The sequence below is a fragment of the Equus caballus genome, chromosome 18, assembly GCF_041296265.1.
Source record: "Equus caballus isolate H_3958 breed thoroughbred chromosome 18, TB-T2T, whole genome shotgun sequence".
In the NCBI taxonomy this organism is placed as follows: Eukaryota; Metazoa; Chordata; class Mammalia; order Perissodactyla; family Equidae; genus Equus; species Equus caballus.
Window position 1 is genome coordinate 42,569,978 of NC_091701.1, and position 15,089 is coordinate 42,585,066.

The 15,089-nt window shown below is 36.9% G+C and overlaps 1 protein-coding gene across 3 annotated transcripts in view; it reads left to right on the plus strand.

Moving 5' to 3' along the window:
• Nucleotides 1–1,174: 1,174 nt before the first annotated feature.
• Nucleotides 1,175–15,089, plus strand: part of PSMD14 (proteasome 26S subunit, non-ATPase 14) — a 94,544-nt gene continuing 80,629 nt past the window's right edge. Inside the window, exons 1-3 of one of the 3 annotated variants that reach the window (XM_001493620.6) lie at nt 1,175–1,746; nt 8,196–8,323; nt 10,615–10,666. In XM_001493620.6, the coding sequence (XP_001493670.1) occupies nt 10,619–10,666 (48 nt within the window). In that variant the 5' untranslated portion in view covers nt 1,175–1,746; nt 8,196–8,323; nt 10,615–10,618. The remainder of the gene's footprint in view (nt 1,747–8,195; nt 8,324–10,614; nt 10,667–15,089) is intronic. The other 2 variants (XM_014732507.3, XM_070241882.1) reach the window with 2 other exon arrangements.

A 15,089-nucleotide genomic window follows, 5' to 3' on the forward strand; every position in this document is an offset into this window, starting at 1 on the left:
TCTTTGCTGAGCATTCACACAGCCCCAAGCATCCACACAACCCTAAGCATGCACATTGCTTTCTAGATTCCCAGGAATATGTCAGAGTTTTTCAAAGTCCCTATGGACATCTCATTCCCCAGCTAAATATTTCAGTATGGCTAGAGGAAGGGTGCTCCAAAGAAAGCTGAGAGATTTTTTACTGTTGTATTGAATGTTATGGAGAGCCACTGGTGAAATTTTAAGCAAAGAAGGGACATGACTGTATTTGTATGGCAGAAAAAAATCCTTGCCAGTGAAGTGGAGAATGGATTGAGGGAGGACATACTGGAGGCAGGGAGATCAAGAAGATTACTGCAGCATTCTAGGAGAAAAATGATAAAGGCTTGAGTTAAGCTTAAAGTAGAGAGAATGGAAAAAGGAGAGTGGTGGACTGGAAAAACTATTTCACAGATGAGACACTTGATTTCTAGGGTGATTAATTGGAAGGCAGTGAGAACAGGTGAACAAGAGGGAAGTGTCTACTCTCAGCTCTAATTTGGGAAACAAGTAGGAGGATGAGGTCATTCACCAAAAAAAAGTAAATAGAGGAGGAACAGATTTGGGGGGAAATATAAAGACGTGGATCCAAGTAGAATTAGCATTACCTATGATCAAACTAATCTATGTATTTCTTAGATAGAGATGGACTATTTTTGAGGGAAATACTGTATCACTCAAATAGCTTTGGATTCAGATACTGTAATTCCTCCTTCCCCTCCACCCGGCAGATTTATCACCATTCTAGATGTAGGAATGCTTTAAAGATGCTTGTTATTTGGAACATGTTTGACAAAGTGAGAGGGACTTGGTAAACATGCTGCCCTGAGCAGAGCCTGTACTAAGTGTGATATAAACTTGTCAATAGGCACTTCTTGGGCGGTTTCGCTCTCTGAAAACCTCGTGCAGAGCAGATAATGGGTAAAACGTTGCTGTTGATGCTAATTACGTGGGGAAACATTGAGTAAATGATTCCTTAAGCCCTACAAATTCAATGGAGCTTAAAATAGTGGATTTTAATATTTGGTAAACGTTGAGTTTTCCTTGTAATCTAATCCTTGCAAAACGGTAACGACAAGAAGGTAAGTAGATGCCCTATGGAAAAGAGCGTCTGACAGGTTCCCCCTCTTTACACCCTTCCTTTTCTCTTTTGCTTCTCAGTTGGCCACGTTAAGTTTAGTTCAAGTGAACATTTTAGTTTTTGAGTAAGGCCGCGGCGAACACCAAAACGAAAGGGGTTGCGGTCTCTGCTAGCCTGCAGTTCCACTTCCTAGCCAGTCACCTCCCGGGCCCGGCAGCCCGGCGTCTCGGATCTGGGCTGCAGCCCGGGCGCCCGGAGGTGGGAAAAGAAAGGTGGGGGCAGAGACAGCCGGCTGCGGGAGGCGCGGGAGCGGCCCGTGCGCCAACTTCCGCCCCGCCCTCCCAGCCGCGACGGAGAAGCGGCCCGGCCCGCGCCGTCGGTCCCGTGCGCTCCTCCTGGGACGCCGGCCCGACTCCCGAGTCGTCTCCAATTGGCCGTCGGGGAACGGAAGCCGAAGTAGAGCCGTGAACCCGGAAGTGCTTCGCGGCGGAGGCCCGGGCGACTCTTTTGAATGGAATCGGGCTGATTCATCGCCGGTTCGCACAGCCAGAGCCCGGTAGACTCTGAGCCGGAGCCGCTGCCGCCGCGTCACCGCAGCTGGAAGACAAGCGCCCAAACCGCGGCCTCCCGTCCTCGCCCGCCTTCAGGTAAGACCGGGAAGGCAGGCCCCGGCGGGCCGCGGAGGCAGCCGCGCTAGGCCGCTGCCAGCCCCGTGCTTTCCTGAGTCACGTTGCCCGGCCGAGTTGCCGCTGGAGGCCCGAGCCCTGAGGGAGGAGCCCGGGCTCCTTCGTCCTCCCCGCCGGCTGCCCGGGTCTCTGGCCGAGTTAGGTGTGGATGTGGTCTCCTTCCCCCAGGCGTTCCTGCTCCGCTGAATTCTCCACATCTTGGGGACCTCTCCTGCCTGCACGGGAGAGTCCTTGTTTGTGGCCTCTGTGTGTGCTCTGTTGAGACTTACTCCTGTGTTGGAAAACTTCAGAGCAGACAGAGGAAACGAAGAAGAGGGAAAAAAAATTAACTTTCCCTTTGAATGCATGTTTGCTTTCTCACTTGCCCTTCCGATAAGCCTTGACCCCTTTCCTCTTAGTGTTAGGTTTTCAGTTCCCTTGAACAAGCAAACAAAAACCCCGGAGATAGCCTGGTTTTTTAACCTTGAAAATCTTCAAAACAGTGTGGTTATTCCTGCTGTGCCTTTTAACTCAGTACTTTTAATTTGTCTTAATTGAGTAGTAGTTGGTGGATTGATTACATTTCTTGTTTTCAGTAAAGTAGAAATCGGCTCCTGTGTGTTACTTCTGGGAACTTAATTTTCCTGGGGACGTAACTTTGTGTCTGTCAAAAGAAAAATGTAAACTGTTCTAAAGACTCTGAATGTAAATGTAGTGACTGAATGAAAAATTGTTGAAATTAAAATGCTAACCAGAAGTTGATAAAGATTTCATGGGAAAGACGGGGAAGAAGCTTTAAAAATTTAGCATAGAAATAAAGTTTTAAGGTGAAAGTGATTTTTTTCACTGCTCACAAAAGTATGTTTCTAGTGCTGCTGACTTAATGTTTATGAATAAAGCAACAAGATAGTCACCGATAATGTTGAAATAACAAAAAAGAACGGAGTACAATTTTAGTGGAGATTTAAGTGGAGATCTAAGGCTACCAACTTTTGAGGTGTAAATTGTATATGTTTTAAACAAATTGTATGGGTTATTGTACATTTGACGAAATTAAGATAGACTAATTGTGTGTTAGATGAAATTAAGTGGCTCAGAACTAATTACAGTTAAGATGTGTTGTTTAGTGAAAAACCTGAATATTGTCTTGAATTTGTCCCAGAATAAAATTACACCTGGCCAACAGAAGAAAGTTTTCAAGTTATCTTTCAGTGAAGCCTTACTTGTTGAACTTGGGAGATTCTTTTGCCCCAGAGGTGCTTGGTGAATAATACATTGCTGTTCTAATTGAAAAACTGGATTTTAACCTCTCTGACATGGGTTCATTTTATTTTTATACTTGTCATGTAAACCTTGTGTTTACTATCTAAATTCAGAACCCATGTTGGAAAGTCAGTAACAAGAAGCAGTTGTGCTTTTATTTGTTTTCAGTTTTATGGCAATGTTCCTTTTGTAGTTCAGTGTCCACCTGTGAAAGCCTTACCTGAATACTCATGTGATTTCTTACTCATGAACTTGTTGTACACCCTGTTTGTGGCACTCATTTGACATTCATATTCTGCTTTGTGATGTTTTGGTGTCCCCGTCTGTAAAATGAGAATTAGATTAAGTAAGCTCTTCCAGCTCTAAGTTAAGAGTAACAGCAGCAGCAGCAACAGTTGTTGAGTGCCTGTGGATGTTCCAGGCACTACATTAGGTGCTTTGTATGTATTCTTACAACAAACTTGCAGGGTAGGTGTCATCCCCATTTTATAGATGAGGTCTGGAGTCTAGAAGAAGGTAACTTGTTCCAGATCATGAAATGAGTAGGTGGTTGGGTGGTAAAGCCAGGATTCAAATCTAGATCTGATGGCTCCAGAGCCTTTCCGGCTCTACACCGCTGTCCTTTCACTTCTTGTCCTTTTCATGGGTTTATAGCATACCTCCCCAGGTAGATGGTAAATTCTTTCAGTGCAAGCCACTAAATTCCTTCGTGGCTCTATTTCTGTGTCACCTTATACACAAGGTAGTATTTAATAAATATTTTACTTGAACGTTGTAATTAGGAAACACCACAAGATATTTAGGATAATTCCATCCTCACAGTTCTAAACTGGGGAACATCTTGCTTTCAAAATCCTATTTATATAATTAAGTGTTTAATGTTGACTCTTTATATTTCTTGCACTGAAGAAAGCCCTTAAGAAATGAGAGAAAGAAGTTCCTAATTACTTTCCACAAATCCGAGAGTGGAGGAATTAGAATACAGCGAGATCACAATTATGGAGTAGTTTAAAAAAGATTTAGCATCAGTCTGAGAAGTAATAGTATTTAGCTGCAGCGTGGGTTGGGGAGTAAAAAATGAAAATAAACTAAAAAAAAGAACGATAAACACAAACAGCTAAAGGCTTCATAATTTTGTTTGAATTTTATGAATTATTGGGATACCAATGTCCCTTGTGAAAATGTTGAAAAGTAGGGGAGGGAAGTCACATTCCAAATCCAGGTTAAGATAATTTTGAAGAATCTATTTTTTAGGGTTATTGATAGTACCATACATTTCCTATAAATGCTTGAGAACTGATTTAATTCCAACATGAACATAATCCAGCTGTCGGGTTCTAATCAGATATTAACTCAGTTGGGAGATGAAAAAGTGGAAAATCATCAAGCCTTTGAAAGTACTGATACTTATTTTGTACTGTTTTTACCAATTAGAAGTCTAAACAATACTGTATGTGTGATGTATTAGGTATAGTTAAACAGTTTATTCATATTATCTGATAATGTTTTAAGTAAAGTTAGTCATATCATGAATGAGCTCTTGAGTCCTCTGCTTTTTGGTGCGTGTAAGAACTTAATTTAGATCCATAGACCTTTTGTATTGCTTTTATTTCTAAGAATTGGAAGTATTCTCTTTTATCTTGTAGTGTAACACTTTGATTTTATGAACCTCTTTGCTAAATTCTGCAATATGCAAGTCAGTCCTCTCCAGTGTGATTCATTTAGTACTGTGAAATATGCCTGGTGTTTTGAAACTTCATTAAGTGGCAGACTATGTGGGAAGAAGGATCTGTGTTGGATGAACTGTAGCTGTGTTCATAGGATGGTGGTGCTGATGACAGCAGCGAGCATTCATTGTGTACTTACTGTATGCCGAGCATCGTGTTCAATGTTTTTTATGTCTGTTGTTTTCTTTAGTCTTCTAAACAACTCTGTGAGGTGGATGCTATCATTATCTCCATTTTGCAGATGAGGAAACTGAGGCTGAGAGAGGTAACTGACCCAACAACACACTAATAAGTGTTAGAGCCAGGATTTGAATCCTGGCACTTGGACTGTAGAGTCGTGGCTCTTTACCCTCATATACCGAGAAAAATAGTCATCACCATTGCCATCTGGGTCCACAAGACCTTTTGGAATTTTTTACACCTTTAAGTCATTTTACAAATTATTTACAGTTGTGAAAATAAACGGATAGTAAAAAACAACTATATTAGAAATGTTAGTAAAGTTTAAATGTAACAGATAAAATTTTTCTTCTGTATTTTCCTTGTTTTGAAGGTATATGTACCTGAAATGGACAACTCGTTGAGTGTAATTAAGTGCTCATCATCCATCAGGCGTGAACCTGGAATATAACCATCTTGTAAAAATCAGCTCCACATTTTAAATATGTCTCTAATAAACCCTAGTGTCTGATTTCTTCTACTTCTTTTTACACTTACAGTACTTTATATGTGTGTTAAAATATATGTATCATAAAATTTACCACTTAACCATTATTAGGTATACAGTTCATTGGCATTAAGTACATTCATATTGTGGTGCAGCCATCACCAGCATCCATCTCCAGAACTTTTTTATCTTCCCAATTCCAGTACTTTTGAAAACATTGACAGCTCATAATTTTGCTGAAGAGAGGGTGGTCATCATCTTTGCTCGCAAAACATTTCTATTTTTAGATTAGAGTTAATTCAATGATTTTTTAAAATTTCTGCATTATCTGTTTCCTTTTACTCACCTTTGTGTATATATACTTCAGCATTTGTCCACATATGAACTATATCAACGTCGTAAAAGATAAGAGAATGAATCATGCATCTCTTTAGCAAAACAGGTTCTTGTTGTAAAATAGTGTGTGATAAAGTACTTCTTGTTGAATGCCTAACTGGGTGAGAATGTCGTATTTCTCTTTGGTCTCAGAAATATATTGTCCACTCATTGATCCTTTTACAAAATAATTTTTTGAGGTGAAATTCACATAATATAAAATTAATCATTTTAAATTGAACAGTTTAGTGTCATTTAGCACATTCACGGTGTTGTGCAACTACCACCTCTATCTAGTTCCAAAACATTTCCATCATTCTAGAGTAAAATCTCTTATCTATTAGGCAGTTTCTCTCTTTTATTCCCCCTTCCCAGCCCGTGGCAGTCACCAGTCTGCATTCTGTCTCTATGGATTTATATATTTTTGATATTTCATATAAATGGAATCATACACTATGCGACCTTTTGTGCGTAGCTTCTTTCACATAGTATAATGTTTTGAGGTTTATCCATGTTGTAACGTATCAGTACTTCATTCCTTTTTATAGCTGAATAATATACCATACATTCCATTGTGTGTATATACTAGAGTTTGTTTATCCTTTCATCCCTTGATGGATATTTGGGCTGTTTCCATCATTTGGCTATTATGAATAGTGATGTTATAAAAATGTGTGCACACGTGCTTGTTTTGAATATCTGTTTTCAGTTCTTTTGGATGTATACCTGGGGCTGGCCTGGTGGCGCAGCTGTTAAATGCACATGTTCCGCTTCGGTGGCCTGGGGTTTGCTGGTTTGGATCCTGGATGCGGACATGGCACCGCTTGGCAAGCCAAGCTGTGGTAGGCATCCCATGTATAAAGTAGAGGATGATGGGCACGGATGTTAGCTCAGGGCCAGTCTTCCTCGGCAAAAAGAGGAGGATTGGCAGCAGTTAGCTCAGGGGTAATCTTCCTCACACACAAAAAAAGCATATATACCTAGGAGTGGAATTGCTGGGTCATATGGTAATTCGATGTTGAACTTTTTGAAGAGCTTCCAAACTGCTTCGAGCTGTCATTGATTCTTAAGTTCAAGAAAATTAGTCTAGGATTTTGTCACCTGAATATGCATAGTCTGAGTTTTTGTTTATATTGGTGGTTCTCAACTAGGAGAGATTTTGCCCTTCCAGGAGACATTTGGCAGTGTCTGGAGACATTGTTGATCATCACAGCTGGTTTGGTACTGCTGGCATCTCGTGGGTAGAGGTATGCTGCTAAACATCCTGTAATGCACAGGACACCTTCCTACAACAAAAAATTGTTTGGGCCGGCCTGGTGGCGCAGCAGTTAAGTTCGCACGTTCCACTTTGGCAGCCCAGGGTTTGCCGGTTCGGATCCCAGGTGTGGACATGGCACTGCTTGGCAATCCATGCTGTGGCAGGCGGCCCACATATAAAGTAGAGGAAGATGGGCACGGATGTTAGCTCAGGGCCAGTCTTCCTCAGCAAAAAGAGGAGGGTTGGCAGCAGATGTTAGCTCAGGGCTAACCTTCCTCAAAAAAAAAAATAAGTTGTTTGATTCTGAACATCAGTAGTGCTGAAGAAACTCTCGCTTATATCATCAATTTTATTGTCATTATTAGAGATGAGTGCTGTTACTTGGTTCTTTACATTCACCTTATGATTGTCTAGTAATTGTGAAACTTTTTTTCTCTATCAGTTCTCTCTTTGCCATTATGGGTAGAATATGAAAAAATCTGAATTCTCGACCATGTTCAATGAAAGCTATTAGGAAGACTACAAAGATGATGTCTCTAGTTTTTTATATCTTTTTGAAAGATGAAGCAATGCTTTGGGCAGCACAATAAAAACTGAAGGATGATGCAATAGCTATAATGTATTTCACTATTGCATCATTTTGGACTATTCTTATCATTCTTCATTTTCTTGTTTTTTTAGTCTTTTTTGGCATAGTTGGGAATAATTGATTAAGAAATGATGAAATAATTCCTAGAATAATGAAATGACAGACTTTCAAGATAGAGGAAAAATAACATCACTAAGATTCCATAATATTTCGTAGATTAGTAATAATGTACATTGGACTTATGTGGTAAATGCACAATATTCTGTTAAAAAATGAGTAAATTTTCTCTTTGTTCTTTGAAATACCCTAGAAAGATTAAAAGTCATGAAATGTCAGTCCTTACTTATAATTAGGACTGCTCAAAAAAGAAACTTACAAACAAAATTTGGATACAGGGTTAATCACTATGCTGGATTGCTCCCTGGGATGGTATTTCATTCCATTTTGATTTCTATTTTGCTTGTAGGAATTTTGCATCTTTCAAAGCTCTCGGCATATTTTTCTCCTTAGTTCTCAAATTAATTATATCTTATTTTATTTATTTTTTTTTAGGAGAGAGAGAAAAAAAATACTTCAAAAAATTATACCTGCCAGTATTAGCAAGAGCTTACCTTCAGAAGAAATTTGTCAAATTCAACAAATTGAAGCTTACCACCACAAGAGTTGTAGTTACTGACCAGGTGAGAATTAAGAATGTCTTTTACTTCTGCATATTCTTTCAGGATATGTTATAAAGATATTTGAAAATGTATCATTTTTAAGAGACATCAAATTATAAATGTGTGATAGATAACCAGATGTAAGGACTCATGAAGGTCATTTAGATAAGTAACATTTTTGTTCTTATTTGCTTTCTATAAACTTTAAAAAAAAGTGTGATTTAGAACATTTATTAATATACTTCCATTCCAAATGTTACTATTTTTATTAAACCCGATTATCTTAAATGTTTTAGTTTGTTAAATATTTTTTCCTGTTTGCTGAGACATCTGATTTTGCTAAAAACACAAATTTGACCTGCCAGATTTTCTTTCCCTCTGCTCCCCACATTGCTCGTGTATATTCACAGCATCTGGAGTCTGTGTAAAGTCATCAGAAACAACACGGGGGGAATAGATAAACTGAACACAGCTGGGAATCGACTTTGGCCTTGAATATATATAATGTCTAAAGTATACTGTATGTTGTTTGATTTTTTTCCATTTGTTCTTTTAAGTTTGTGAGCTTGAAATGATCCAAGAGAAAATTTTTTTCCTTCAGTAATGTATTCTAGAGAAATGTGTTTAATATTTTAAAATATACAATTTTTTTTTCCCCTCTGTCTACAGCCTGTAAAAAGTGCTATGTATTGAATGGCATATTTGAATTAAGGAATTTTAATGAGAATTTGATGGAGATTTTATTTGTAAATGTTGCTGTTAGGAGGATGAGTTAAGGTTGTAAAGTGGAAATTTTGTCTGAACCATCAAGTTTTCTTATGTGCCTTTTCATTTTTTAAAATGAGTTTATGCATTGTGAATCTCACAAACTTGTTCAGTGAAACAAGGCAGACGCAAAAAGTATATGGTTTTGTTTATATAAAATTCAAATCCAGCAGAACTAATCTCTGCTGTTGGAAGTTGGAATTCTACCTTTGCAGGGTAGCAGAGACCGGGAACGGGGCCTGAAAGGTGTTCTTGGGTGCTGATAAGGTTCTGTTTCTTTATCTAGGTGGTGATTATGGGGGTGTGTTCACTTTGTGAAGATTCCATGGCTGTATCGTTTGTGTACTTTTCTATATGTGGACTTGAACAAAGTTTGTAATATTAATGTTGTTAAATGTTCACAGGGTTAAATCGTTAGAAGGATTCAACAAACATGATTAGATAGTAATGTAGTGACATGAGTACAATATTGAGTTTTAGTTTGTGTAATAGTTCTAACTAGTAAGACAACAAGGACAAATAACTGAACTAATATATTAGCATTTAATTTAGAATATAATTTGGACTAATACCATTTTCTAAAGCATGCACTTAGGAAGGAGAGGAATTTTAAGGCATTAGCAATTTTCAAGTTGAAAAATACGCTTCTTTGACATGTTTAAAGTATTTAGTTGTGCTGATACTAATTTTTTGTAATTTGATTACTCATTTTTGTGTATTTGAGGCCATATTAGTGCCCTTGCTATTTGTTTTCTTTGATTTCTTCTGTTTTTCAAGCTTATAAGAGTGTCTTCTGTAGTTATTACAGACGTAAAAAACAAATCAGATTGATATTTCAAAGTTAATCCTCTTTGTATTGATTAACTCTAAAATTTGCTTGATGAAAAAGGTGTGTGTCTCCACAACATCTGAAATAAAACAAAATATCTGTATGGGTTCTAGAACACTATCTTAATGCATTTAATGTTTACTTTATAATATTTCTTTTAGTATAATGAGTTCACTTTTAAAAAGCCTTTGATGCTAATTCAGAGATCCATAATCTGCTCACAATGTCTTTCACATGTAGTTTTGATGATAACTGACAAGCTGTAAGTTAATTAGCACAGAACTTACTAATGAGGATGTTAAAATTTAATTTAAAAGTGAGGTTTTTTATTTGTACACTCTGGACAAATTGAAGGAAATTCAATCATACATATGATAAGCATTTCAGGCACTTTTTCCTCATTCAGGTACTTTATTAGATAACAATAAGAAAATATAATTAACTTAATGATAGCAAAGTTTTGAAAGTATGCTAAGATTGCTTGTCTTTAAAACTGGGGATAACCCAAAACCAAAGCAGTAAAATAAGGTCTGTTAATTAGCATGGAAGACAGCTTCTTGAATTAATATGTGGTGTTAATTAACAGGAAGTCTGATGTTGTGTTGTAATTACCACCAATATTTTTGACATACTGAGTGACTGAAGGTGAATTATATAGATAGCAATTGAGTAAACACTTTTGTGCTTAGGAACGTTTTCCTTTGTTTCTGTTTTCTAGAAATATGGACAGACTTCTTAGACTTGGAGGAGGTATGCCTGGACTGGGCCAGGTTAGTATATAGACTCTCAATATTTCTTTGTGTGTAAACTACAAGCCTTTCTCTACTTATCCAAAGAGAAAAGAAATCACTCCCAAGAAAATTGCCTCACACATAATCTTATGGTAAGAAGCTCACCTTATTGCTGGTTGCTGTATTGCAACACGAAATATCATGTGGAGAGCATTTTCTATTAATTTAATTTTCTCCTAGGAATAAGAATTTTCTCTATTTGCTTTGATTTAAAATTTTGGGTTATGTGAGATTATCAAACTTGGCTTTTAGTAAAAAAAAAAAGGATTCAAAATAGCTTATTTCTGGGTTTACAATGTAGACTTTAGAAGTAACACATGAAAAGTAAACATGGCGTACTCTTGGCAAGATCCAGAAAACTGACCCATAGAATATTTGTATGTATAGTCTTAACACTGATAAATTACTTCTGGTAATTATGATACATGGATGAATTAATAAGTAAGTAATGTCTTCCTTTTTTCTTTAAATTTGGTATATATAGTTTCTTTTACATTCTTATTAAAATTAAGTGAACTTTCAGTTGTTTTAATATTATCAATTCTCTTGTTCCAAAGGCAAATGGATAGATTTCTAGATAGATTTCTAGATTTCTCTCAGGATATTCTATCTGCTTTTAGCTAAAGAAGAAATTTCTGCCTCTTTTGAGTTCTACATTGATTATTTTTCCAGTCCTCCATTCACAAAAGAGATGACTATGTGCTAGTCTTTTCTTTAGACTTTTATGTAATGAATTGTTTTGTGACCAAATTTGTGGAATATTTTTATAACCCACTTTTAGAACCCTTTTAGTTACCAGTTTTCCCTTATTTCCATATCACTATCAATTGCTTTGTCCTTCGTTCAAAGCAGTCTATATGTTGTATGAGAAACAGTTTTCTTTGAGATTTCATGAAGTTTTCAGTGTTTTGGAGTCATTTTTACAAGAATTCTTTGATTAGGTCTATCATAGTTTATGACTAATAAACCTTTTGCTTTTGGAAAGTTGAAATCATTTTATGATTCTATGTTGCATTCTTGCGTAGACTTAAGTTACTTTTCGTTTACTTTTGTTGGTTTTGAGTATTTCTTATGTTCCTTTATTGTCAGCCTATTTCTTCATGATTCTTCATTTTTGTAAAATCTTTGTAATCCATTCTCTTAAGAGGCCTAAGCCTCTCTGAATTTGACCCTTCCAAAGCTGCTTCCATGCTTTTGTGAACATTATAGAATTTCCCTGATTCTAAAATTAGCAATAACAATATTGAGGCATATGAAAGTATCAGAAGTGAGCTGAGGTGGTATGTAGGTACTACAGATACCTGCAAATTATAGGTGAAGATGTTGCCTTAGTAGAATTCTTAAGGGAAGTTGGATCAAATTTAAATACCAATAAACTTTCCTTAAATATTAGATGCAATAAATTATATATCCATCTTGGAGATCTGTGCTGGGAAATTGGTGGACATGAAATAATGATTTTACTGACCACAAATTGAGCTACATCATGTCTCAATGACTATTACAAACCTTTGCAATAAGTGGGACACTAAATGTTGGTTCAATAACCTCTCCTCAGAGTCTGATAATTTAGTCAGCCCTTGTGCCCTCAGTTTGTATTCTTATTTGAACTTAAAAATATGTTGCTTGAGAATCTGTCATTTTATATGTGTGTTTCATCTTGCTGACTAGATGATAAACTCTTAAGGGAATAATTTGTGGGATTGTTATTTCTGTGATATCTCTTTTATCAAATACTAGATGTTCAATGATTAATTTTTTCCCTAAAATTTTTATTTTACTCTTGATCTAGACTAATTTGATAAATACTTATGTTCTTTCTGTAACATGAAATGTTAGGTATTTTTTTTTTTAATAAACAGGAATAAAGCGTTAGGTGTATTGCTTTATTTTTAAGAAGTTGTCTAAGATCTTTGGATTGATAATAGCTACTCTTTCCATTAGATAATGCATAGCAGCCAGTAAAAGTAGAAAAGGAAACATAAGTTGCTTTGTTCCTCCAAAAATCGGTGGGAAATGTTACTTAAATGTTACTATTTAATGGAAAAGGCAGAATTTCCTCCTAAATAGGGGCAATGTACTTGCTGGTAAGTTTGCAAATCGCCCTTATTTAAAATAAGAGAATAGGAGCAGAACAGCGTTCTCCATCCGTTCTAATGACTCAACTTTCTCTGAGTAGAGGTGACCTTTCTCTTTTCCATGGCTAATCCTTCTACTTGTTCTCTGATCCCGTCCTCTCTTGAAACCTTGCTCATCCCACTCGCCCCTTTCTCTGCCTACAAAGATGTTTGTCTCCTGTATCCAAGAAACAACAAACTTTCACTACATCTTGCCATTGAACCTTTTCTTCCATTTATTTCTAGAATTCCTGAAATAATAGCTTATACTCACATATTTTATTTCCTTACCTCCATAGATTCCCAGGAGAGTATATTCTGGCCTCCTCCTCCATTACTGTCCTGGAATTGTTCAAATCACCAAGTCTCTTGGCCTACTTTTAGTTCTCTTTTAACTAAACTTCACAATGTCCTTCTTAAAACTCTCTTCTATTAGCCTTATCATGGTACTTTTTCCTAGTTCTTCACTATCGTGTCCATACTACAAAAAAACTTGAAGGTTTTTTTTTTAATATTACATTTTTAAATGTTAATACTTGAACAGTGGTGGGTTAAAATCATTAAATCTGTCCACAATCCCCTACTGTAATATAACTTGTCAGTAGTTTGAAACAGAAATAAACATGTTTTATTAGAACTGTTAAAAATTTTAAACTAATAGCCTCATTTCAAATGTGTTTTTTATTTACCTTGCTAAAGTGCTTATGAACTTGAAATTACTAAAAGATGTGAGATGATTGTATTAAAAGCATTTACTGCTGTAATTTGGCTAGTTGCTTGTCTTTATAACTATACTAATTTAGGTCTTTGCAACTAAACTATTTCCAAAAGAAGTGACGACAAAACCCAAGAGATGGGCATAGCCAAAGCATAGTCTTCAGTCTCTGAAAGTTACGGTTTAATTCTCTGAGTCTGTTTTAGCTTTAGAAACACAGTAAGCTTAAAAGTAAATGAAACTTATGTAAAATGTCAGTAGCATTTGTTGTCTTGTCTTCTATTTGAATTTGTTAGGCCAGTATTTTGTTTTCTTTTGGTCAAGAAGATTGGACCTCAGCTAACATCTGTTGCCAATCTTCCTCTTTTTGCTTGAGGAAGATTGTTGCTGAGCTAACATCTGTGCCAGTCTTCCTCTATTTTTTTGTATGTGGTGGGACGCCGCCACAGCATGGCTTGATGAGTGGTTTGTAGGTTTGCACCCAGATTCAAACCTGTGAACCCTGGGCTGCTGAAACAGAGCACATGCACTTAACCACTATGCTGCTGGGTTGGCCCCAATTAGGCCAATATTTTAAGTTTCTGTCATGAGTGTTATGCTATAGGGAATACCAAGGTAAACAAGAACATTGTTATTTAAGCTAGAGGCTTTACATTCTTGTAGACACACAGCAATTATATATTAAGTGCCTGGCATGTATTAACTACTTTGAGTTGGTGAATGAGTAAAATACTAGTGCTCATTATAAATAATATGATTTGTAAGTATAGTGGATGTAGGGTTTGATTTTTTCCACAAAAAGAGAAAGACTGAATTGAGGAAACAATGTTTGAGATAAATTTTGGAATATATGCCAAGACATATCCAGAAAGGCTGGAGAATAGGCAATGTGAGGAGAAATAATGGGAAAAGAAGCTGGTAAAGGAATTTGGAGTAGTTTATGAAAGGTGTTAAATGTCGTTCTTAGTGATTTTTACTTTTTTTCCCATAGGTCTTGTAGTTTCATGAAGTTTTTTGTAGCAGAATTGTAAGATAATTCAGTCTGCGTTTTTGAAAATTAATTCTAGTGGTAGTTTGGAGAATAGGCAGAAGGGAAGAGATTTTAGGCAAAGTCATCAATTATGTAAAATATTTTTGACTTTTAACCTTCCAGGCACATAGTAGGATTATACTTTTCCATCATTTTTGAAGTTACCCCAACCATGATTTTGCTTTGACCAATGAGTGGAATGTGAGTTGGAAATGAGCAGGTTACTTTTATTTATTTATCTATTTTTCCTTTCTTTTCTTTTCTTTTTTTTTGAGGAACATTAGTCCTGAGCTAACTGCTGCCAATCCTCCTCTTTTTTCTGAGGAAGACTGGCCCTGAGCTAACATCCGTGCCCATCCTCCTCCACTTTATATGTGGGATGCCTACCACAGCATGGCGTGCCAAGCAGTGCCATGTCCACACCCGGGATCCGAATCAGCGAACCCCGGGCTGCCAAAGTGGAACGTGCGCACTTAACTGCTGTGCCACCGGGCCGGCCCCAGGAGCAGGTTGCTTTTAGATGGAAACTCTAAAAGTGAG